The following is a 26,603-nucleotide window of genomic DNA, read 5'->3' as shown; positions in this document are numbered from 1 at the left end:
CAGAACAATTTTCAGGGGTATAATATGCAAGCTCCAACTCTGCTCTCCTATGCCCCCACTTTCAAACTCCAAAACTCCTGGGGACCTGGGTGGCTCAGTTGGTTGAGTGTTTGACTCTTCGTTTCAGCTCAGGTCATGATCTCAGGGTCGTGAGATTGAGCCCTGCTTCAGGCTCCGTGCTCAGTCTGCTACTCCCTCTTCCTCTGCTCTCTCTCCCTCTCTCAAATCCATAAGTAAAATCTTAAACAACAACAACAACTCTAAATCTCCTTATGAGCAACATCAACTCAAGGAAACGTCTTAAATTCTACTTCCTCAATACTCCCAGGGGTGTTTGGGTTGTGTCAATCTTTTCACATTATTTCTCATGTTCCAAACACATCTATGCCTTAGACATTTATTTTCTTGAAGGCAAGGGTCATGTCTTATTCTCTTTTATAGGCCAGAAGTCTAAAATAGTCATAGAGTTGGCCACATCAAATCCACCTTACCTGCATCTTCATTACACAGAGAAAGAAAATGCCTAGCTATAGCGGACACAAAGGACTCAGTAAGAATTTACTGAATGACTACTAGGTGCCAGCCACTGTCCAAGGTACTAAGATATCATTCAACAAGATAGGCAAGGTTTCTGCTCTCCAGGGGACAATAAGTAACCAAACCAATCCATGGAAGGATGATTTTAGATTGTAATAATAGTTATGAAACAAATAAAACTGGCAATGAGATGAAGAGTGATTTGAAAGAATGACAAATTAGTCTCTGAGACTGGACATTTCAGCTGGTACCTGATTGATGAGAAGGAGCCAAGCCATGCTAAGATCTACAACGGGACAGTGTCCTAGGGAGAGGCACCAAAGTAAAGCAATGTTTGTTATTGTCGGGAGTAGACACTTGGGAGAGGTATAGAGGGAGATGGTGGAGCTGTTTAATTGCTAATTCTTTCTCCATCTATATCAGAGCAGCATGCCACCTTCCCCCCCTTGCGTATTTTTTTCATTACTATCTCCATTTTCTCAATTCTGCTCCATGATTTCCATTAAATTACAAGAACACGAGCCTCTGCCAGCAGCAAACACATCTGGAGCCCTCTTCTAACCCCTTAACATCTAAAACACCAAACTGAAAGCCATTTGGACATAGAAGCAGAGAGCATTAAGATATTGTTTTCATTATTATTAGGTCTGTTCAACTAATGCTTATTTTTATGGCCATTACATGTCATTATCATTACTGATCATAGTCAAAAACTAAGTTACAAATTCACTCATCACTGTTTCTTTCCATATTATCTCATAGAAAGTCCTATTATGGGTAAATAGCTTTAGCAAAGCTGCATATTTCACTATACAGTAACATAAAAAGAAACCTAACAAATGCATCTAAATAACATTTTCCAAGGTAATCATAAATACTTCAGTAAACAACTACACTACTTATTTTAGTATTCCCGAATTTGAAATTTCTTCGTCATTATCATCATTTACTTCATTGCAAGTATTTGTTCATCAAGAACTGTAATCAATAAAAGAAAGAAGAGAAGCAGCTAGTTTCTGCATCATAACCAGATTGCCTAGATGTCGTGCCTGGAATCCGTTACCAGTGACATTTCTAGTCGTGTTTCCAATCATTTGGAATACACAGACTTTCTTGTGCAATATGCAAAGCTTTTGGACGCTGTAAGCCCTGCTGTCAGCAACAGCAGCCCAGAAAAGGAGGTGTCGCACTGAATGTACTCTACCTGATGCCATCTTCTGTCCCAACTTGAGGCATTTAGGTTCTTCCTGGGGTTCCTCTTCTTCCTGAGTTCCAGTCCCACAAACCAGAAAAATAGGGAGAAAGTAAAAAGATGCATTAATTTACAGCAACGCTTTCTGCAAACCTGCTGAATTAATATGAGGTCTAGATCTCAAAATACCAGACCAAGCCCTTATGAACTGAATCTCTGGACAAGCAACAAATTCAACAGAAGATGCTGAGTAGAATAACTACCGTGGCGCTGGGTTACAAACTCCAGGGTGTCATTCACGAGGAAGTGTCTATGGATGTTGTCCCTGAAGCAGTACAATCCAGGGGCCTTTTGTGACTAAATGGTTGAGAGCATCAATTACTTAGACATAGGGGCGGTGGGTTCCTCCATATGACAGAAATTCTGCCAGCGTGGTGTAACAGAGATAATTATGCTTTACTTTTCATGATTCGAAGAGCTAATCCATTGTATTTTTGAAAATTCTATCGCAATTCACAGTTATTTTGATTTCTGGGAAGTTGAGTGAACACATTCTTCTCAGAGCTCTGGTATGATATTCTTTAATGACAATTGTGACTCCTGTAGCATTGATAAAGTAGACCCAGCTAGGAGTGAGGGAAGAAAATGAAGAGGAATGTCTACACAGTGCCTTTCTAATTTTGTCTACAAGATGACTTTATGCTGACTCCTTCATTTATTTTTTTCTTCACTGAACAAATATTTGTTGAGTGCCTCGTAGGGGCTATTTCTGTGGGACCTTAATTTCTATGCAAGATCACTTCAATTACACAGCAGGCAGATGCCTACTCAGCTTCCTTCCCAGACTGGCACACTTTCTGCACATACTTTGTTCCTCAAAGAATTTAGCCCAATAGAAGATGTTTTGAACCACAATAAAGCATGGGGGTGTGAGGTGGAGGGTAGAGTTCCATAAATGGTAAATGAGGCTACTCTGTAAGCAAAGGGGAACAAATGAACTAAAAAATTGATATTATCCACTGTAGGAGCACCCCCCCGCAACTGGTTCTAAGTCTGTACTTCCTAAGTAATATCTCACCCAGATGAGAATCCACCAGACTCTTCAAACTTGGTTAGTAAGATAAAGAAGTGTTCTTTTCAATTCACAAAGAACAGTTTCTTTTAAATCGCCATCAGTACCAACTTACAGGGGAGTTGATTTCACCTGTGTTGAGAACAAATGTTTTTCCAGAGATCAAAAATCCTCTTTCAAATGTTCATCAGAGACCAGTTCCAAAAATTTGTCCTACTTCTAAAACCCATTACAGTATTGGCATGGTAAACAAGCCTTCAGTTCAATTATCTCAAATTTACAAGTTGTAAGAAATTTTTAATGAAAATTGATTCCAAAATTATATTTCTAAAAAGGATGTGAATTAATACAATACCAAAGGACATGTAAATGATAGAAAGCCCCATTATACAGAAACTAAATGCAGCAAATAATTTCTTGTTTCACAAGGCCCGACAGGACAGTATATAATGAAAACACAAGGAATTACTTTATAATACAGCCACAAGGGAAGTCTCTTGAGATGCCCAAATAACGAAATAAAGTTGTTTCATAGATGAAAGGATTGGATTCTCCTTTGAGCCAATAAGACTGTTTACTTTTTATTGCTCTGAATTCCAGAATTGTGAAATAATGTAGCTCTTTAGCTTTCCTCCAGACATATTTATTATTTTATTTTAAATTGCCCCTCCCCCAATTTTCTCATTAAATAGTAAAAATTGCAAAGCCCTGGAATGATCTGCAGATGGAAGGATATTTAGAATCCTCTTGGCTGGAGAGCTCTCGGCATAGAATAAACAAGCATCTGTCTTCGATAGTGTAAACTATGTTCCATTTAGAGAAAAAAGACCGAGCTCCTTAGATTCTTGTGTTTCTTCTCTTCAGTGCAAGTCTGTGATTTGCTGAGTTTGTTCTTACTGGCTTTTTCCCAGCAAAGCTAGAATAAAATGACAACAGTCCAACTGTAGTAGACATCTGTTGATTTTGCTGCCTGGCACTCACTCACTCTATCTAGTAAGTGTGACCTGATTTCCTCTTTAAAGTCATCCATTCCCACTCTTAACCAATTGTGGTTCCTTGAAACCAGCCGAGAGCCACATACATCTCCCTCCCCACCGCCAGGGGTGGTCATGTGACCCAGGGCTAGCCCCGGCAGTCCACTGCATTTTCCTGTGATTGGTTCAGAGTAGTCATGTGACCCAATCAGGGCTAATGAGAGATTTTCTCTGGACGTCTGTGAACCTGACTCCTATTCTTACTCACTGAAACCTGAAACAACTATGAGGGTTGAAGCTGCTGCTGTCACCCGTAGCTGAGACAGCCATCCACACAAAGGAAGGCAGAGCCAAGAGATGGACTGATACCGAGTCCCAGTGATATCATTGGAGCCCCAAATCGAGGCATGCCTGAAGCAAGCTCAACCTTGGACTTTTCAGCCTAAGTCAGCTATTACATTCATACATTTTTAAAAAATGTATTGATGTTTAAAATAAAAATCCATTTTGGGGTACCTGGGTGGCTTAGTTGGCTAAGTTGTGGACTCTTGGTTTTGGCTCAGGTCCTGATCTCAGGGTGGTGAGACTGAGCCCTGCATTGGGCTCTGTGCTCAGTGTGGAGGCGCTTGAGAGTCTCTCTTCCTCTCCCTCTGCCCCTACCCCGGTGCCCTCTCTCTCTCTCTCTCAAGATAAATAAATAAATCTTTAAAAAAAAAATTAAAACTGAACAAACCCATTTCTGTCATGTTTTCTGTCACTTCTAACAGAACCAGCTGATACACTTCAGCTCTGGGAAGCCAGAGTAGGGCGCCTTGATCATTGGCTTCATTGCTTGAGCAATAATAGTTAAAAAACAAAACAAACAATAAAAAATTAACTAATTAGTTAAAACATTAACAATATGACCTCACTGACATACTTCAAGTCATTTTAACTTGGCCTCATAGTTTTGCAACACTGGCAGCTGGCATTTCACCCTAGGAAAGAGAGTTTAGAAACACAATCATAGTTTGAAAGAAAAACAGAATTCTTGACCAAGAATTAAGGAGATCTGGTCCCATTTGTCTCCACCTGTTGCACCAAGTACATGACTAACTCTTGGCCTCAACTTCCTTTGTTTGGAAAATGGATCCCAAATATAACCATTCCTTCCCAAGAAAGTTGAATTCTAATTTTAAATAACTGTTTCTGTGTCACCAAACATTTGAGGAGTCTTCAAGTTTTCTCTATTATGGACTATACTACAAAGAACATCTTTCAATGTAAGGATTTTCATTATTTCAAATTATTTTGGATTAAAGTTTCAAGGGTAGGATTCTGGACCATAGGCCATGAATGTTTTTGAGGCTCAACATCCCCCCAAAAAAATATTTCAACAAATTAATGTGTTAAAATGTAACTCTTTCATTTCAACCTCTCTAGTAACATCTAAGTCCATATTTTGATGAATATGAAGAGTCTCCTATTGGAGGAAATTTTAGAAACTGATATCCAACCCTCACCATATTCCAGTGCCAAGAGTCTCTCTTACTGAATTGCGTTGTTACTAATAAATACATGTTTAATTTCCCATGGAATCCAGTATCTAAACCTTGTTTATCCCACTACACTATACGATCTTCCAGGCCAAAAACTATGCTTCCTCTTCAAATTTCATTCATGCTCTACCCTCTTTGTCAACAGGTGCTTGTTAAACAATCGTTGAATGGATTCAATTGTTTGCCTACTTTACATTTTTGTTTAATGTCTAACCTTGTAATACATCCCACAATAAAAGGTCAAGCATTGTCCCTCCTGATAACAAAGATCAGGGGGGAAGTTCCTTCAAGAAGGCCTTCCTGAAGCAGCCCCCATCTCCATCCCAAACTCTACCCCATTCAATCTTTAAGATGTACAGTCAGCGACCATTTCTCGAGGGCTTGCAATGTGTCAAATTGTGCTGTATGCGTAGAGCTCATTATTCCTCAACAACTCCCGGAGGTAGATGACCTTATTGTCATCAGTCCTGGTTTATGGTTGGAGAGACAGAGGCTCATCGGGGCTCATTCACTCTGTAGTGGATACTGTGATGTACTGCCTAGAGACCCCTTCAGGACTGAAAGATTTATTGTCACAGCTACAGGAAAAGTGGTTATTAATAGACAGCACTCAGCTGTCAGGATCCTGGGAGAGAGCTGCCAGCGCAGGTGGCACTTGGACTTGTTGACTTGAAGGTAGAGTTGCCTGACTCCCTCAACCCATCTCAAGACAACTCTGAAGGGCCCTCCTAACTCCCAGAGCTGCCTGTGAGGTTGGTGAGGCCTTCATTGAGAAATTTCATTGTAGCCCCTTGTCCCCCTCTGCCTAATCCTGCTTCCTTCTCTTCCCTTCCACAGGGGTTGATCCCCAAAGCACTCCCTGATAAACCTTGTATGGGCTATTCTCCATTTCAGAGTCAGCTTCCCAGGAACCCACCAACACAACCAAAGTAACATTTCCTTGAAGTGCCAAAAGGGGATTCAGACCCAGGTCTACCTAGGTCCAAATCCCATGATGTAAACCATTATACTTAACTCCCTCCTTAATACTAATGCCTCTCCCTTGTTAAAACCATGTATGTCTGGGCCCTAGCCCAGATTCTGATTTGCTAAGTATGAGGTTTAGGGTGACCAACCATCCCGATTTGCTTGGGACTGAGGGTTCTCCAGGATGCAGGACTTCTGGCACTAAAACCAAGGAAGTCTTGGGCAAACTAAGATGAGTTGGTGACCCTAATTGGAGTGTGTCCCTGCTATCTGCTATTTAAATGAACTCTAGATGTTTCTGATCCATTGAAAGAGCTTCAGAAATATGGTATAATGATAAAAGTAAATTCTAATTATGTGTGAGTGTTTTTAAAATAACATTTTGAACTTTCTAATGTTTGGCATTGCCTCTAAGAGTTTTACGATCTGTTTAGCAAATATTAGTGTCCTCATTTTACAGATGAGGAAACTTAAAGAGGTCAGAGAAATCAAGGAACTTTCCCCCAAGTTGCACAGCTAATGAGAGAGCCTGAAGACAAACCCAACTGAGGGGCGTCTGGGTGGTATAGTCAGTTAAGGGCCTGCCTTCGGCTCAGGTCATGATCCCAGTATTCTGGAATCGAGTCCCGCATGGGGGTGGGGGGGTGGGGGGGTTCTTGCTCAGCAGGGAGCCTGCTTCTCCCTCTGCCCCTCCCCCCTGGCTTGTGCGCTCCCTCTTTCTCTCTCTCTCAAATAAATAAATTCTTTTTTTAAAAACCCAATTGAGGGGCGCCTGGGTGGCACAGCAGTTAGGCATCTGCCTTCGGCTCAGGGTGTGATCCCGGCGTTATGGGATCGAGCCCCACATCAGGTTCCTCCGCTATGAGCCTGCTCTTCCTCTCCCATTCCCCCTGCTTGTGTTCCCTCTCTCGCTGGCTGTTTCTATCTCTGTCAAATAAATAAATAAAATCTTAAAAAAAAAAAACCCAATTGAGTTTAGTGTCTATGCTCATTACCACCTCTCCGTACTACACCCCAAATGACCTGTTCTAAATTTCCTCATCCGGAATGGAGATAATAATATCCATGGGTTACTGTGAGGATAAAATAATATATGTAAAGCAGCTATTCAATGCCTGCTGCAGAGGGAATATATGTTGTGCACCTTTCCTTTTCCCCCCGTGTAGACTAATAATTGGTGTGTATGTCCTTTTTTTGTCCACTAAGAAGAGTATGGGAGGTCATCCACCGAAAGCTCTTTCCTGACTATATGTAGAATCTTGCAAAATTCACTTTAAACCAATATACATTTACTGAGGAACTTCCGTATTCATGGCATTATGCTAGAAAATGTGCAGAATACGACAGTGAATAGGACATGACCTTGGACCTCCAGGAACTTGTAACTACAGGAGAGACAGATGACATTGCTTTTAATTTTCCTAGGGAAAGAAAAATCCTAACTCTAACACATAACTTTCTCTCTCTTCCCCTCCCCTCCTCTTCATGTGGTGTAGTGTGTAGATCATGTAGGAGAATGAATACAGAGAATCTCAATATTAGAACCTGAAAGAAAGAGCTTGATTAGCACTTAGGAGAGAGGGAAGGGTACTATAAATAAAGTAGGCTCAGCCATGTCCTGAACTTCCTCTTTCTGGGTGGGCAAGCACATAATTCCAAAGTTCTAAACAAGTCTTCGGGCCTTCAGAGAAGTGATTCTGGACCCCAGTACACAGCTTAGGTGGCAGAAGAATCCAGTCAATTTTAAGACATGGTATGTAGTTGTCATTTTAAAGAATTAAGGCAGCAGATACAACTATTCTGAAATGTGCTGAGAACTATAGAGCAAGTGGGTGGAGACAGAAGCAAAGCCCGTTGGCATCCCACAGGGTGGTGGAAGAATGTGGGCCTTGGAGTTAGGGAGACCAGGGTTCAATCCTGGCTCTGCCTTGTAGGAACTCTGTGAGCTTCTGTTTCCTCATCAAAACGTAAAGGCCATCACTTGATGTCCTAGCAGGATTGCTACAAAGATTAAATGAGGTGACATATATAAGAATGTCACACTAGGCACTTAATGTGAGATGGGGTGATCTCTGCTCATCTAGCAGCCCTTCCAATAAGAGTTGCCACCTCCCGGCCACAGGATTAATCCAGGCAAGGGGATATAACCTAATTTAGGCTACTTATCCTGACTTGGTTGGGACTTCTCAGCTTGGTTGGTGGACGTCTTACAGTCTTAGGAAGGAGCCTCAGAACTAATGACACATCCCCTGACAGAGCTCAAGAGAATGAACCCAACACTCAATGAGAAGCAGAGGCAAAAAGCAGAAAAGGAGCTATGATGAATGGTGGCCCTCTGTCCTATTCTGTGCTTTATTATTTATTTCTATATTCCTCTGCCAAATTTCTATTAGTTTCAGCTGCCCCTAAGTTCTTGCAGCCCATGGAATGCCCTTCAGATAACTGTAGATGCAGGAGAGCCCAAGAAGACAGAAGGTGTCATTCCCAACCACTGCAGCATCTTGCTCCAGCCGCCATTGGAGCCACAGAGGATATTCCTCAGGAGAAAACACTGCAATTCACTAAGAGACCCAAGATCGGGGAGGCTCTGGGACCTTGATCAGAGACTTGGTCCACTGATCAGAGACTTGGTTCATTCATGGCCCTAGAGTGCTAAGTGCTTTTCTTCATCTCTACTTATAGGAAAACTAAGCCAAAAGAGAGAGAGAGAGAGAGAGAGAGAGAGAGAGAGAGAGAGAGAGAAGTATTAGATCCCATGCTTGTAAAGCTACAGTTCTCAGACTTGGGTGTATATCCAAATTACTTGGAGGACATGGCAAAAATACAGAGGAAGATCCGGCCCTTGTCCACTTGGACAAGACTGGGCCTCTGGATTCCTTTTTTTTTTTTTTTTTTTAGTGCTTTATTTACAGTGTTTAATCACAGTGGGAAAGCACATACATTGGAGTCAGATGAATGAGATACAAATCCCAGCTCACCCACTTAACCAGCCGTGGGATTTTAGTAAGTTCCTGAAGTCACCTGTGCCTGCATCTTCTTGTGGGATGGTGAGTTTGCTAGTGGGTGAGAAGTGGAGCAGTGCCTGGCACATGTTGGTGGCTGATGGTTTTCTCTTAGGGAAGTGACTCCTTGCGAAGTCCAACTACGTAAGGACAGTTTTGTGTCCGCTCTTGTATCCATTCACTGTTTCCATGAATAGGACCATAGTCAACTGCTTAGTTGTGTTTAGATAAATACTGACAAATGCTTTTATTTATTTTATTTATTTTTTTAAATAGGTTCCATGCTCAGCATGGAGCCCAGTGCGGGGCTTGAACTCATGACCTTGAGATCAAGATCTGAGCTGAAATCAAGAGTAGTCAAGATGCTTAACCGACTGAGCCACCCAGGCGCCTCTGACAAATGCTTTTAAAAATCTGGTCTTTTGTCTCCTTTTGTGGTCTTAAAGAGATCCCTGAAGATGACAGAGCAGATGGTAAGATGTCAGGAGTCATCTGACATCCCCAAGTGAATCCATTTTCTTGCGTATTTGCCAGTTTCCAAAATGTCATATACAAAGGACTTTCATTAATTTACTTTACATACATGGTTACAGTTCAGTTCATTTCACTGTCTGGAAAGTTCCCTAACAATCAGACTAAAATTTCTCATGTTAATAACTCCTTATTTTTTTCTTTTTAACATATACTAAATTTTGTATTAAGTTTTTAATTTTAATTCCATTATGGTTAACATACAGTGTTATACTAGTTTCAAGTGCACCATATAGTGATTCAACACTTCTATGCATTACCCAGTGCTCATCGCCACAAGTGCACTCTCGATCCCCTTCACCTTTTCCCCCTATCTCCCCCGCCTCCTCCCCTCTGGCAAGGATCTGGTCTCTGTAGTTAAAAGTCTGTTTCTTAGTTTGTCAGTCTCTCTTTTTTCCCTTTGCTCATTTGTTTTCTTTCTTAAATTTCACATATGAGTGAAATCATATGGTATGTATGTCTCTCTGAATGACTTATTTTGTTTAGCATTATACTCTCTAGCTCCATCCATGTTGTTGCAAATGGCAAGATTTCATTCTTTTTATGGTTGAGTAATATTCCATTCCAATATATATACTCCATATATATAATACACACACACACACACACACACACACACACACACACACACACACACACATTACCTCTTCTTTACTCATTCATCTATCAATGGGACTTGGGCTGCTTCCATAATTTGTCTATTGTAAATAATGTTGCAATAAATGTAGGGGTGCATGTATTCCTTTGACTTAATGTTTTTGTATTTTTTAGGTAAATACCCAGTAGTGTGATTTCTGGATTACACGATAGTTCTACTTTTAACTTTTTAAGGAACCTCCATATTCTAGAGTGGCTGCACCAGTTTGTATTCCCACCAACAGTGTAAAAGAGCTTCTTTTACTCCACATCCTTGCCAACACGTGTTTCTTGTGTTGTTGATTTTATCCATTCTGACAGGTGTGAGGTAATATCTCACTGTAGTTTTGATTTGTATTTTCCTGATGATGAGTGATGTTGAGCATCTTTTCATGTGCTGTTGGCTATCTGTATGTCTTCTTTGGAGGAATATCTGTTCATGTCTTCTGCCCATTTTTTAATTGGATCATTTGGTTTTCGGGTGTTGATTTATATCAGGTCTTCATACATTTTGGATACTAAACCTTTATCAGATATGTCATTTGCAAATATCTTCTCCCATTCCATAGGTTGTCTTTTTTATCATTTTATTTTTTATCATAATAAGTGGATTTGATTAGCTCTCCTTTTGATGTTGAGATACACCCAAGTGTGAGAATCACTGTTGTAAAGGATGGAAATTTGGCCTGGTGCTCAGACAATATCATAGGAGCCCTCTCTTTTAATGTCTCTCCATTTGTCCATTTCTGTCTATGTGTCACTTGTCAGTCTACTTCATTTCACAGCCAAGGCCACCAGAAGCCCTGGGGCCACATCCTTTCAGCTCCAGTTCCAAAGGGGGACAAGGAGTACCTTAGTCCCTGCATTCACATTCAGAGTTCTAGGGGAAGACCCTGATGGGTCCATCTTGGTTCACATACTTATCCTCAGTCTCAGCAACATGCCTATCAGAGAATGGGGACTATGATTTTCCAGACCCATATTATTGCCCATTCCAAGAGCTGCCAGAGGGAGGGTTACTGTGATTGGAAGCCTCACAAGACCTCAGAAAACAGAAAGGCACAGTTCCCTAAAGGAAGGAAGGCTGTGTCCTGAAGTAGGGGAGGAAAGGATACTGGCCACATTCCTGTTGAAAATATATACTTCTAGGCTGAATTCTCCAAAGCCACAGGACTAAAAATACCTACTGCTTTCTTAGTGCCCAGCATTGGCCAGGAGCTTCATGTATGTTACGTGTAATATGAGATGATAGTCAAAATATTTAACCACATGGATTAGCTACCAGATAAACAGAATGGCAAGGGTCCCGGAGGACCCTGGGGGACAGGCCTTAACCCTTTAGTTCCTGGACTGTACAGAGTTCAGGGATCAAGGAAAGAGGTGATGTGGGACATGGATGCCACTTACGGGTTGGAGAGCAGTTATATACCAGTTAATACAAAGGTGTTTTAATATCTGAATAGCCAACACATTCTTACTGATGTATACCTGCTGAATATTTTCAGCCCTCAGTATCATCTTATAAAACACACTTCTAAACTACAGGTACATCCTGGAAGTATGCTGTAACCTGCTAGAGGCATGCAAACTTCTCTCTGGAGCATCATTTCACTCAAAGATTTGGGAGGGAAAAAAAACATTATTTGTATATTAAACCAAATCTGACTACATTGCAGAAGGGTGTGTAGAACAGACATAAATATTCAGGATGACCATGGAATGTCAAAAGAGTTTGGCCACAGGGTCCCTGACATGGGGGTGCTCCTGTAGACAAGACTGGAAAGCATGTCAGGGATACTGCAATGTTGATATTTGTATCCCCATTATACAGATGGGGCCCGGACAGGTTGAGGACTTCGTCTGAGGATGCATGTTTTAAATGGGGGCAAGAATTCACACCATCTACCTGAGTCAGGGCCCCTGGTCTCTCAGCAGTACCACACATTTGCTTCTTGATGGTGTTATTTTTAGAAATTTTAATCTTAAATGGAAAGGACAGCTAGTTATTGACTAGCTATACTTAGTGGAAGGACCAATTGAAGAGAACTTTGGCTAAGAAAGAACTTAACGAAGAACACTGCAGAAGAATGAGCAATTGTTCCTCTTGGTTAAGGAAGGCCCTTTCAAAGCGGTGCCATTGTGTGTTTCAAGGTTTAGAGAGCTCCAGGCCAAGAAAACCACAGAACAAAACAACATTTGTCACATGGTGGAAACTTCAGAACCAGGAGCATAAGAAAGTTTGACACAATCTTTATGGCTGTAATTCAGTACACTTGTCCAAAATTTAAAGTTGCATAATGACTGGAAAAATATTTGAAATAAACTAAACTGTCAGACTCCTGAGGGGATGGAAGGATAAAGCTGGGGGACTGGACATGCTGCTATAGACTGAATGTTTGTGCCCTCCTCGAATTCATGTTGAAATCCTAAACCCCAAGATGATGATATTTGGAGGTGAGGCCTTTAGGGGTGATTAGATCATGACAGTGGAACCTTTATAAGAGACTAGTTTCCTTATGAAAGGACAGTGAGCTCCCTTGCCTTTCCCACCTGTGAGGACATAGTGAGAAGAAGGCCGTCTATGCACCAGGAAGCAGGCTCTCACCAGATCCCAAATCTGCTGGTTCCTTGATTTGGGACTCACAGTCTCCAAACTGTGAAAAATACATGGTTATTGTTTAAGCCATCCAGTCCATGGTAGTTTGTGATAGTTGCCCGAGTAGGCTAAGACCCTGATTAGCTGAGGATTATTATACATCCTGCATACAGATGTGTACTACAGAGCTTGAATGAGTGACAGGAGAACCCTATAACTCTTCAGCTATTTACAGCATCTAATTCTACTCCATAGGCACACTATAAACACGGTGAACAAATGAATAAATAAATGAAAAATTTTTTTAAGAAAAAGTTTTTCTAAAATCTTTTTTTTTTCCCTCTGTAATACTGGAGCTCCAGAAAGCTATGTATGGATATCATGTGGTTTCAAGCACTGGAAGGCACACTGCTAAATAGCCCTGGAAAAGGATACACGTTTGAGAGAGAATGTACCAAAAGGATTTCATACATATACTGTGAATGACAGAAGGAGAATTTCTGTTGGAAATTGGGGTACCAGTTTTTATTCTGTCTCCGCATTAGTTCACAAAATTAGTAATACCTCATGTCCAACTGGTACCTCTCAATTTATAGAATGTCGTCCAATACACAGTTTGACTCCTTCAGTAACTTTGTGTGGTAGGCAGAGCATTATCTTCCTGTCTAGGGAAAATGCACTGTTTCCTCTGCTCACAGTTACAACACTTCTGACCCAGGTGTGTGGGTTTTCTCCCACACTGAATAATTCTCTGACACCAGCTCAGTGTTCACAATTCACTTCCAACACTAACCAGAGTTAGCACAGATCCCACAGGCTAAGGGCTCAGACCCCGCAAGAATGGCTCCACTAGCAGGTCTCCAGGTTACCCACAACTTCCGTCCAATTTGGTAACAAATTGGAGGTTCCCACAATGCCCACCTTGGGCTTGATAATTAACTAGGGGTCCTGGAACACAGGAAAACAGTGTACCTACTACTGCCAATTTATTACAAAGGATATTTTAAAGGATATACATGAACAAGCAGATGGAAGAGGTACATAGGGCACAGTCTGGAAGGGTCCTGAGTGCAGGAACTTCTGTCTCCATGCAGCTGGGGTGTACCACCCTCCCGGCAGGTAGATGTGTTCACCAACCCAGAAGTTTTCCAAAGCCTGTAATTGGGGAATTTTTATGAAAGCTTCATTATATAGGCATAATCAATTATTAACTCCATATCCAGCCCCTCTCCTCTCAGGAGAATTGCTGGTCAGAGACGGGAGCTGAAATTTCCAAACTTCTAATCATGGCTTGGTCTTTCTGGTGACCAGTCCCCATCTAGGACCTCAGCTAGTGTTGCCTCATTAGAACAAAAGGTGCTCCCAGGAAATTCCAAGGGATTTAGGAGCTCTGTGTCAGATGTTCCTACCACTTAGGAAAGTACAAAAATGTAAGAGTTCTGTGTCAAGAACTCAGGTCAGAGACCAAATATTAGAACAAAATTTCTTCTAGCACTCCTATCTACAAGGGTTTTAGGGGTTCTGTGTCAGGAATCGAGGGCAGAGACCAATATTATATATATCTTTCTTATTATTTCACAGTCCCATTTCCACATGAGAAATTTGGGCCCCACAGTCATACAACTGTAAAGAATGGTAAGGCCAGACACTTTGCTCACTCGCCACTAAAGGAACACTTTCCAGTGCCCTTGCCCATCCTACAGAGTTCAGGCAGAGGGATCAGAATATAGGAGGTCTCCCGGTAGGGATCAAAAAGCAGAGAAGGAGGAGCCACGCTGCCAGAGACCTATGCCACACTGGTGTGAACATATTCTTAGAGCTGTCCCGAGAATTCTGGAGTGACTCTGAGCCCTGGGTCCATGTGCTGATCAGCCTCACTTTCAGAACTTATTCTAAGCCGAGACATTTGTGGAAGCTGGAATTATGTCTGTGAGCAGAGGTTACACTCTAGGCAGTGACACCCAGCAACTCTCGATTTCCTATAGAAACTTCCAGAATAAGTAGAAATGTGATGGTGGACTTTTTTTTGGCAAACCTAAATTTTTCTAGTCCTAGCTAAAGCTGAAGCTGTGGTAAGGAAATTTAGACTCAACATCCGGCACCCAATCTCTTTTCCGAAGTTTGAATTGACATAAAGTACTATTTATAGTTGCACAAATGAACTTAAAATATTGTCTAGATCCATTCTGGGGAAAAGAATGCTAAATTGGGGTTGCCTGATGCCAACTAAAGAATGGAAGAGAGGGAGGAAGGGACAGAGCCAGTGGCCTGCTGTCCTGCCCTCTCCTTGGCTCCAGCACTAGGCAGGGTCCTGACTAAGCATACCTCTTAAAACTACTTTTAAAGCAACATCATTTTTTTCAATACCGTTGCGTCAGAGCTTTTAATTTTTTTAAATTTTTTAAAAAAGATTTTATTTATTTATTTATTTGAGAGAGAGAGCGAGAGAATGTGCATGGGCCTGAACCCGTGTGCATGGGTGGGGTGCTGGGGGAGGGGCACAGGGAGAAGATCTCTGTGCTGAGCTTGGAGACCAGTTGCGGCTGGACGCGGGACATGGGTCTCAACAGGGGGCTCCATGTGGAGCTCGATCCCACCACCCTGAGATCAGAATCTGAGCCAAAATCAAGAGTTGGACGCTCAACCGAGGGAGCCGTCCAGGTGCCCTGCACCAGCTCTTTTCATTATAGTGGTGTCATGGCCCTCAAGGCTTTTCAATTTCCCTCACAGAAGATTTATGCTCAAAAAGACAGACATTGGGGAGGGTGTGTGTTGTAATGAGCACTGGGTACTCTATAAGACTGATAAATCACAGACCTGTACCCCTGAAACAAATAATACATTGTTAATTAATTGAATTCAAATTTTAAAAAATTAAAAAAAAAAAAAAAGACCTTACAGAGCCAGAGAGGATTAAGGATTTCTCTGCGTCAGTATACACCTCTCATCTTTCCGGCGGTGGTCCCAATAAGAGAATCCTTGGGGAAAATATATTCTTCCACTAGTCCTCATTAACGTCATTTTAGAAAGACAAGGACATCTGATGGGAAATGAGAGTCAGAAGAGTCGCCTGGCAGTCCCACATAATTATGTGAAGCTGACCAAGTTCACGCTGCCCTGGGCTTCATTTCCTCCTTAACAAAATGGACAGAAACGGAGTCCTTCTCCATGTCATGGCAATGCTTCCAGATCAAATAAGAGAGGGAGAAGGGAAAGCACCGAAGCTCTCTTAAATAACAGAAGTTTCAACATTCTTGTTATTTGGAAAGAGAGAATTTAAAAAGTATCTTTTTGCTTCATCAAAACCCAGGCACTTCTATGTAAATACAAAATCAACACAAATGGATAGAACTCTGTCACCTTGCACGCAGTGGTCACTCAGCAAATATTCATGGTTTGTGGGCTGACCTCACCATACAGACAATTGCAGGTCTGCTTGGAATGCACAGAAAGCTCAGCAAGAGAAGGAACAAGTAGGCAGGAGGGCAGGTTATAATGAAAAGAGCTGCCCAGAGTTCTTTTCCATTTTCATGCCTGTCTTAAAATGCTTCTCTGCCCAATTCTTACTCGTAGATAGAGCCTGATAGATAGACCCACTTCTAGACCATAAAGGTCAAGGTCATACACATGCACACACTCAAACATACAAACACACAAGCACACACATAGACGAACACACATACACAACATATACACTCCAATGCACATGTATGCACACAACTCAAACGCACACATACACACAAACACACATACACAAACGTATACACAAATATACATATATATACTACTCAAACACACATACAAACACACAAATATAAACACACACATACATACACTTAAAAACATACAAAAACACATGAACATAAATGTACACATACACACAAACACATATATACATAAACATATACACAAATACATATACACATACTCTTCAAACACACACGCACACACACAAATATAAACACAAACACATACGTACACTTAAATACATATACAAAAACACATGTAAACACAAATGCACAAACACACATGTACACATATACACAAACATACACACACATACTCCTCAAACACACATATACACAAACACACAAGTATAAACACACACACATACATACACACATATATAAACACATACACATAAACACATAACCACAAATGCACACGTACACATTTGCAAACACGCACGTACACACATACACACACAAACACGCGCACATATAAACATGCACAGAACCTACACAGAGTGAAGAGCACGGCAAGGAAAAAGGCTGGTAATGGGAGGCTTCAGTTGCTCAGCCTCCCCATGCCTCCCGTCCCTGCCTTTGGCCTTCGTATGAGGATCCATGCTGTCTGGATAGACCTCTATTGCCAGAGCTTCCGGAAAGAGAAGAGGAGTTCCTGGGAATTTGAGTGTTAACTGAAGCAATGCCCAGAGTTCCTTTACAAGGAATTAATAACCAGAATTCCCTTCTTCCAGATGTGGCTCTGTAGTCTGAGCGCCCCTCCACCCACCTTCCTGCTGGCGGATGCTTCCCACAGCCGCCGCAGACGTGCTCCAGATGTACAGCTTCCCTCCAACCAATGTCTGAGGGTCTTCACTTGCCTACTCCTCTTCAGGAGAAGAGACGCGCGAACCGCAGAAGGGTCAATACTGGGCTCTAATCTAGAAAACCAAGGGAAGAAGTACTGTCGTCGAAAGGCAAGTGTTCTCTCATTTCATGGGAAATTTAGTCATCCAACAAACAGTGACTGAGCACCCACTGCGTGCTTGCTGCTGGGCTCGGTGTGGAAGAGACAAGGAGGACCAACACACAGACGTGGCCCTCGAGGACCCTTAGAGGAGGAAAGCAATCATTACAACAGAAGTGCTAGGGAGGGGAAAGGGGGAGGGACTCAGGAGTCTGCAGGTGACAAGAGCAAAGGAGCAAGAGGACTTCTCAGAGGAGATGACACCATGTCCCAGAGGAGGAGGTGGTGGTTTTCCTAATAGGGAACTGCTTCAAGATACAAAACCCCCTGATGATATTTTTTACTTTCAATCTCTTAAAAATGTTTAGGTATATTTACACCCTGTACCCCAGAGGTAGCCCACATGCCCCATCATTCTCCGCCCACCTGCTGCTAAATCACGGCTTCCCTTGCCCTCTGGCCTCCCACAGGGCTCAGTCCATGGGAACGAGGTGCAGGAGGTCCGAGGAAGGAGGAGAGTCAGGTCAAGGCTCTTATTCCACTCTCCCATCACAGCAGTCTTCTCTCGGAAATGCTCTTTTTTCTCGGTTCCTGTTGTGGCTTCCTCTCCACCCTCATCCCTTTGGGGTTAGGAGTAGAAGCAGCTCTTGTACTGATACTAGTATCCCTTGTGGTTCCTCTACATCCCACCCACACTTTACAAAAGTTGCTTTATTAAGCTGTCCTTGAATTATTCTAATTGGAGGGCCATCTGTTTCCTGTTGGGATCTTGACTGATAGAGCAAATAGCAAACATATCAGGGAGAGCAGGATGCAAAAATTATATAAACGTGTGTGTGTGCGTGCGCATGTGCGTGTGTGTGTGTGTGTGTGTGTGTGTGTACATACATGCCAGTGATGATAGTGATGGAGTCTGATTTCTTCATTCATTCTACAGACATTTATTGATGGCCCACTATGTAAAAAAGACAGTGGCTAAGGAAATGACATTTTCTGTATTTTATGAGACAGTGTCAGTTACAACATATTTTGTTATGGTCAGCTGATATATTTAATTCGGAGCTCATAAAATATGATCTCAGTAGCTATGCGCAAGGGGAAGACGAGTAGGATGCAGCCTGTACTCTTAACAGTTTAGTCTAGCTTAGTTCTCCAAAGTCCAAGTCAATAAAAGAAAAAAGCAAGTGGAGAAAGTCCAAGGTATGATCAAGTACTAGATCTACATTTTGTAGGTTACGATATGGTTAACACTCCCTGGTCTGCTGCGAGGTGAGTCTGCTGCTTTCAGGTCAAAGGCCTCAATGGTGATAATGAAGGCTCACCATGAGCCAGGCAGCGGAAGCTTTGCGTACAATATTGAATCTATTCTTCAAGGAAACCCCTATAAAACGGGCATGGTTTTTCTCACTTTGCAGAAAGCTGAGGCTTAAAACATTAAGCAGTTAGCAGTACTAGTTTGCATCTGAATTCAAACCCAAGTCTATATCCAAAGTCCATTCCTCTTAACTACTCTGCTGGATTGTCTCTTCCAGGAATAGACAACTCATGGCCAAGACCAGAGAGTGTCTGGTGAATAAGAGACAATTACAGGTTTGAAGGCAAAGGGCTATCCTGCAATTTTGGCTTACTCTCCGTTATTACATCTGCACAGTGAGAGATGGGCTGGGGAACCAACGCTGCAGGAATCTCCTTTTGATTCTGCATGGTAGTATCAGACCTCAGCTAACAATTCGCTCTGGGATTAGAAAGAAGGTCAAGGGGCAAACTAAACAAGCTGTACCCAGGGCACACCAAGATTTGCTTCTGTGGAGACGATGGCTTCCTTTGAACTATCTGATAATTACTAGTTTGTGGAGGTAGTAGAGATTTAGCATGTGTATGGGAGGGGTGGTAAGGGACACATTTGAAATTTAAGGCTGTTCTACTTGTGATTAGCTACACTGGGGCTAGGGGTGAGCAGCTTTGACCTACGCTTCCTTTGGAAACAGGGATAGCCACCTTAACCACACAAGAGTGTTTTTATGAGTGGCGAGCAATACAAATGCTTGTAAACTTAAAGTAACCCATAAATTTTGAAGAATTCAAATTTAAGACCTGTTGATGCCCTTATAAAAACCTATCTCACTTTCCCCCTATACCTTAAGTACCTGTATATTATGGTTTATGCCTGTTGTCCCAGAATGATTATTAATAGTGTCCCCTTTCACTCTCAAAAGTGTTGTTTGAGATGATAAATTGTCACTCTACTTTTGCTGTATGTAACTGATCAATAAAAGAAAGCTAAGCAGTGGGAACCTGAGCTTCAAATACCCCAAGTCTGGTTTCAGAATGAGTGTTATCTCGCTGCATGGGCCTAGACTACTCAATTAACCTCTCTGATCCTTTATGTGCCAAGTGAGAATAAAACATGTAGCCAGTGACTTTTATGACCAATAACAAGTAGAAATAGTTCATAAAGTTATAGATCTTGGAGCCAGAAACAATCTGGAGAGATCATTTAGCACATAGGGGCTATGAAGAGCCATAAGAAAGTCACAATGATGCAGTCAATCTTCCCCACGGATCCTTTGTTGTTTTAGAGAAATCTAGCAACTCAACCCAGCTGAGATGGGGCAGAGGGAGAGAATCTCTGTCTCTGAGACAGAGCTGATGATGGCTTGGAGACTCATGCCTTTTATCAAGTGGAATTCTAACTATGGATCAATCAGTGTCTGTTTGCCTGCATTTACCATAAGAAAATATCTGGTGGTCCCAGTGCCCTATTAACAAACCTCAGAAAGCTGTCCTTCCTGGATTCAGCACCTAGTTCTTTTTTTTTTTTTAATTTTTTTTTAAAGATTTTATTTATTTATTCGACAGAGAGAGACAGCCAGCGAGACAGGGAACACAAGCAGGGGGAGTGGGAGACGAAGAAGCAGGCTCCCAGCGGGGGAGCCCGATGCGGGGCTCAATCCCAGAACGCTGGGATCATGCCCTGAGCCAAAGGCAGATACCCAATGACTGCGCCACCCAGGCGCCCAGCACCTAGTTCTGAATGGGGATTGCAACTCATCAGTAGACTTCACAGAAAAGGGTGGGATAGAGGACCGCAATACCAAGGGCCTGTCTGCTGTAACCAGGGACACCATGACTGGATCGAGGGATTTGTTTCTTTAGTGTCTCTAAAGACCGTCACAGTCTGCTCCTCTCCGTCTTGTTTACTCTTACTTCGAGTCAACTGTGTCTCCAATGCCCACACCTCAACCAGGCCTCACAATTTTATTTAGATGATGTATGACAGTTATGACTCTAGAGGGAGAAAGGGGTGAGAGGTACAGAAAGAAAAAAATAAGTCACCAAAGTCATAATATTCGGCCCAAAGCCTGGAAAGGGAGCTGATCCTGTTCTTAGGCCTCTACTGAGGCTGTGGACAGAAAGGATATAATACCTCAGCCACTTAACGGACAAACTGGAAAAGGCTGCTTTGGTCCCTCTGCTCCTTCATCTGCTTGTGACCTCTCCTTTCCTCCTCTTTTCCCAATCCTCGACCCCCCAACCCTGCCTCCTCCAAGCCCAACTGAGTCCCAGAAATGACAGTGGGAAGTTCCTTCAGATTTGCTGTGGCTGGAATCTGGAATCATTTCCAAGGCAAGAACCATAGGTTTTTTAAATAATTCAGGGCTTTGCGCTCATGGAATTGGAAAATCTGCCATGCCTGCCCAAGAATTATTCATAGGCCAAATTCAAATTGGGGTGCCAAAAAATTTTATGAAGTACTGTGTTCCAGAATCTGTTTTTCTCCCTCTTACAACAGCTTTAGAGGAACTGAGGAGGGCCAAATAAAAAAAGCCACTTTCCAATGCATTCACTTCTAGGGGAAAATGTAAGGGTGTCCTTGAAATCTACTGCATCCCTCTGCAAAAAGAGTTGCCTGTGAGTAACCACTGTTTGTACATAGTTTGTGACATCCATCTCAACATACTTTCATCTAAACTGTTTCTACAGTTTTGTACCTTTATTACTATGGGGCCATTTGCCACACATTAGCCCAGCCCCAGTTCAATTTTTGATCTTGAAACACTAATATCAAGATTAAAAATGATGTCCACGGTGATTTTAAAATCCATAAAAACAAATCATTCCTGTGGTAGTACTCCTAAGCCAAGTTAAATCATGGTGGATTTGCTAGGAGAGAGGCAGAAACCTACTTTGGGCAGTTAATCTAGCAATTGAAGCCCCAATTGAAAGTTACTTCAGTAAAAGGAGAAAGAAGCGATAATGTTAAGTGTAGGTGATGTAATGCAATCCCTGGAGGGTTATTAGAATACCTGCCTTGCAGAATTTTGGAAACAATCTGCAAACTTTTAAATGTAATTAATTAAATATTTACTGTTTACACTTATATGTGTATCATACTTTATAATTATAAACGATAGTTCACACATATCATCATCTCACCTGACCTATGTAACAGCCCTTCAAGGAAAATACTGTCATACTCATTTTACACTTGGGCATGCTAGGGCTCAAAAACGTTATTATATGACATGACCAAGATCATAGAACTAATACTCAACTCCAGATCTGTCTGTTTTTCAGCGTGGGTTTTATTTCACTCTATCCCTGCTGACTTGCTTCTGCATATCGTTAACACACACTCGTGTGCCAGCTTTCAGGGAATTACAGATTAGAAAGCATTGCTCTGTCCTCTTCAAGGCTAAGATATAAACACAAATAACTTTAATACAAAGCAGATGTGATCACTGTGAAAGTAGAATGAGAACATGCTGTGGAGGTTCTGAAAAGGATATAACCATATCTTTTGGGGGGAACCAGGAAAATCTTGATGACAGAAATAGGTTTGCATTGGAGCATGAAAACTGGGCACATGGTGAGCAGTAAAATGGGTACGTTGCAGACTAAAGGGATACCATGAGGAAAAGCAGGGAAGCTATGGTATGTGACGAGAATAATGACAATGATTCTGGTCACAGAGCATTTGTAGGGGAGGATGAACCACATGGCAGAGTGTTTGAGTACTTTCTAAGGCTTTTTATTTATTTCTCAAGGCTGTGGGAGGCCCACATTGGAGCAAAAACATTGCCCATCCAGATTAGTCTGGAAACACCATGCAGACTGGATTGACACGGGGGGAGTCTGTAAGTTGGGAGGACAGCGAAGAGTCCGTTAAAAAAAAAAAAAGACAGTAATGACAACTGTGATGCAGGGAGAATAGCAGACTAAATGAGGTCAAGCAAAATCTAGGAGAAAATCAACCAAGAGTCAAGAAATAATCCCGGTGGAAAAGAGCCATTTCTTTGGGCAATTTAGGGAGCTGGAGGGAAGCACCATCACAATGAATGGCCATTAAGCCTGGTGTCCCCTAGGGCACCTTGGGAGATAAAGGAGAGCCTGGCTCCCTGACTTGTAACTTTCAGAACTCCAGAAAAATGGAGAGGATGGCTTCCTTCCATATGGAAGCCTTGGGGGCATTTCAGTGTCTGCAGAGAATTTAATGTAGGGGGAGTAATTAGTGCCGACATCAGACGAGATTCAATAAAAAGATGAATGTCCTGATTCTGAAATGACAATACAAATGAAGGCAAGGAAGGGGGTGGAACCTAAAAAAATAAATAAAAAGCCCATCCTGAGCTTATCTCTGTACCTTGAGCTGGATCCATGATGCACAATCTGCCACAGTTCCCAGGGCATCCATTTCCTGTCATAAACAACAATGACATTCTCCTTCCCAGATGTCCAAACTGACTAAATAACCTCCACTTTCCACTGGCAGCTCTGACAGCCGAAGTTATCCGAAATCGCAGGGGCCGTGGATGAACTATAGGCCCAGCTGGTCACTTGGATGCTGCAAGCAGGAGGGAAACAAACGGCACTGGCAGTGGGCACAAAAATGTAGCTCTTCTGATAACCTTCACCTAGCTTACAGGAACACGCGGGGGCTGTGACTGACACGTGGGGCGCGCGCGCACGGACGCACGCGCACGCATGCACTCAGGCGCGCAGGCGCACTCACGCACACACGCGCACCCACTCACGCACGTACTCGCATCCACATCCCACCTCGCTCCTGACGTGGTCTCTCTCACGTGCTCTAAACCAGCAAGTGCTTTGTCCGACGCCGGACGAGAACCGGAAGTGGAACCCCGTCATATTTTCCATGGAAACTGTCCTCTACTGCTCTTTTCTTCTGGAAGTAAGACCTGAGTTCCTCTCATTTGAAGCCACTGCTATTAAAATATTCTTTAATGTCGATCTGACCTCGTATTCCCTAACAGTCCGCTAATCTGGTAAAACTCTAACAAACTTGCTTCTAAAAAGCCTCGTGCCGGGCCCGGCCCTCCATGTGGTAACAAGAGCCCTGTCGCATTTTCTGTCTCGCGCAGAATCACTGAATATGGGAACAGAGAAGAAGGCAAAGGCCTTGCAATCCGTCAGCTCGGGTTACACATCAGGAAAGGGAGACCAGACGGCATGGCTGACCCCAGGCAAGGAATATTATTATTATTATTATTATTATTATTATTATTATTATTATTATTATTACTACTTCTAACAAAATGTGTGAGGGAAGAGGGAATTGTGTGGTGCCGTAGTGGTGACCTTCGGCAGCACTAGCCCATTACAGACTTGTCCCTCTGGTGGCCTTTTGAGACGTACAACGCAGCGGGTCCTTGAGGGTGGGCTGAAGGGGTGTAAGGAGGAGGTAAGCACACTCGAATGTACTTCTTAGCAAACGAAACAGAATTAGAACCATTGTCATACCATCAGCAGCGTTTTAAAGCAGACATTCAGAGAGTCCGGGTTCCTGCTGCTGTCAAGAGCAGGCCACCCAAAAAAAAATTTGGCAGAAATAAAAACTCTTCTATATCTTCTTTTAAAATGAGGAATAGAGGATACACTGATAAGTAAATGCAAGAATTATGACAGTTGGTCCTATAGAAGTGCAGCTACTAAGATACTCTTAAGGAACAAAGAAATACATGGTTTATTTATATACACAATATTATATGTACATTTAACGTATATAAATGTGTGTGTGTGTATCCAAAGACCCTCTCTTATACTCAGCATTTTTCCTAGGCCAGGTGTGATCAGCCTTCTGTTGTAGATCCTCAAAGAGCGTTAAATGATTGAATGAAGTCCACCTCCTTCATTCAGGACTTAAGAGATACTAAGGCTTAGAAGGAGAAATTCAATAACTTTATTTTCTCTAAATTTGTAAACATTATAAGAGACTAATAGTAAAGGTTTCAGTAAATTGCTAAGCAAAATAAGTACGATAAATGAATCATCCAAACAAAATAACATGTTTGAACTGATAGCTAAAAAGTTGGTAGAAGTCATGGGAGAATCTGCTAACACATGGTTCTCTACTATTTGCTCTAAAAATGTTGGGAGATGTTATAGCCCATCCTCAGACAAGTGGGTCTACCTAGAGACAGGTCCCTGACAAAATCAGGAAAAAATACAGGGGACACCTGGCCCAGTTGGGTGGTTAAAAATTAAACTGGACATATCTGAGGCTAAATCAAAACCCATTGAATGGGAGAAAATATTTGCAAATCATATCTCATCAGAGCTTAATGGAGTGGGTCTACCTAGAGACAGGTCCCTGACAAAATCAGGAAAAAATACAGGGGATACCTGGCCCAGTTGGGTGGTTAAAAATTAAACTGGACATATCTGAGGCTAAATCAAAACCCATTGAATGGGAGAAAATATTTGCAAATCATATCTCATCAGAGCTTAATATCTACAGTGTATAAAGAACTTCTATAACTCAGTGACAACAGCAGGACCAAAAGCTAACAACCCAATTCAAAAATAGACAAAGCGCTTGAATAGAAATTTCTCCAAAAAGATATACAAATGTCCAATAAACACATGGAAAGATGCTTAACGTCATAAATGATTAGAGAAATACAAATCAAATTACAGTGAGGTATTGCTTCACACTCATTAGGCTGGCCATAATAAAAAAAACCACATTGGTGTGGATGTAAAGAAATTGAACATTTGCGCATTACTGGTGAGAATGTAAAATGGTGCAGTCACATGAAAAAACAATATGGTGGGTCCCCAAAAAACCAAATGTAGAATTACTATATTCCCCAGCAATTCCACTCCTACGTATATAACTAAAAGAATTGAAAGCAGGGACTCTTAACAGATATTTGTACACCCATGTTCATAGCAACATTATCACAATAGCCAAATGTCCATCAATGCATAAGCGAATAAACAAAATGTGATATATACATACAATGGAATATTATTCAGCATTAAAAAGGAATGAAATTCTGACATGTGCTACAACATTGATGAACTTTGAAGACATTATGCTAAGTGAAATAAGTCAGACACAGAAGGGCAAATACTGTATGATTTCTGTTATATGAGGTACCTAGAATAGTCAAATTTAGAGAGCAGAATGGTGGTTGGTATGGACTGAGGAGGAAGGAGAAATAAGGAGTTAGTGTTTAATGGGTAATGAGTTTCAGTTTAGGGTGATGAAGACGTTCTGGGGGTAGATGATGGTTATGGTTGCAAAACAGTGTGATTGTACTTAATGTCACTGAACTATACACTTAAGAGTGGTTTAAATGGTAGGTTTTAAGTTGGCTATATTTTGACACAATAAAAGAGTTTAAAAGATTTTTTTTTAAATTATGCATATGATAAGCTTTAATTTTTTTTGAGTTGGAGGAAGAATATAACAACAAAGCCCTGTTTAATGACCTAAATTCAACCTGAGGATCTGGTCACTATTATCCAGAGGTGCCAAGTCATATTATTCAGTATATGATTTTAAGAAAATTCCTTCATTTTTAAAAAATTTAATTCCTTTTATTATTTTTTTAAATTTT

At 41.7% G+C, this 26,603-nt stretch overlaps 1 protein-coding gene across 1 annotated transcript in view; it reads right to left on the bottom strand.

Annotated features, from left to right (window-relative positions):
• The window catches only part of FAM107B (family with sequence similarity 107 member B), a 234,473-nt gene that overhangs the window by 128,910 nt on the left and 78,960 nt on the right, over positions 1 to 26,603 (bottom strand). Inside the window, exon 2 of the mRNA XM_045788136.2 lies at positions 1,742 to 1,802. Within this exon, the coding sequence (XP_045644092.1) occupies positions 1,742 to 1,802 (61 nt within the window). The remainder of the gene's footprint in view (positions 1 to 1,741; positions 1,803 to 26,603) is intronic.

The sequence above is a fragment of the Ursus americanus genome, chromosome 31, assembly GCF_024610735.1.
Source record: "Ursus americanus isolate L20-20 chromosome 31, mUrsAme1.1.p, whole genome shotgun sequence".
Taxonomy (NCBI): domain Eukaryota; kingdom Metazoa; phylum Chordata; class Mammalia; order Carnivora; family Ursidae; genus Ursus; species Ursus americanus.
The sequence above is the reverse complement of the archived record's forward strand: the minus strand, read 5'-3'. Positions and strand labels throughout refer to the sequence as shown.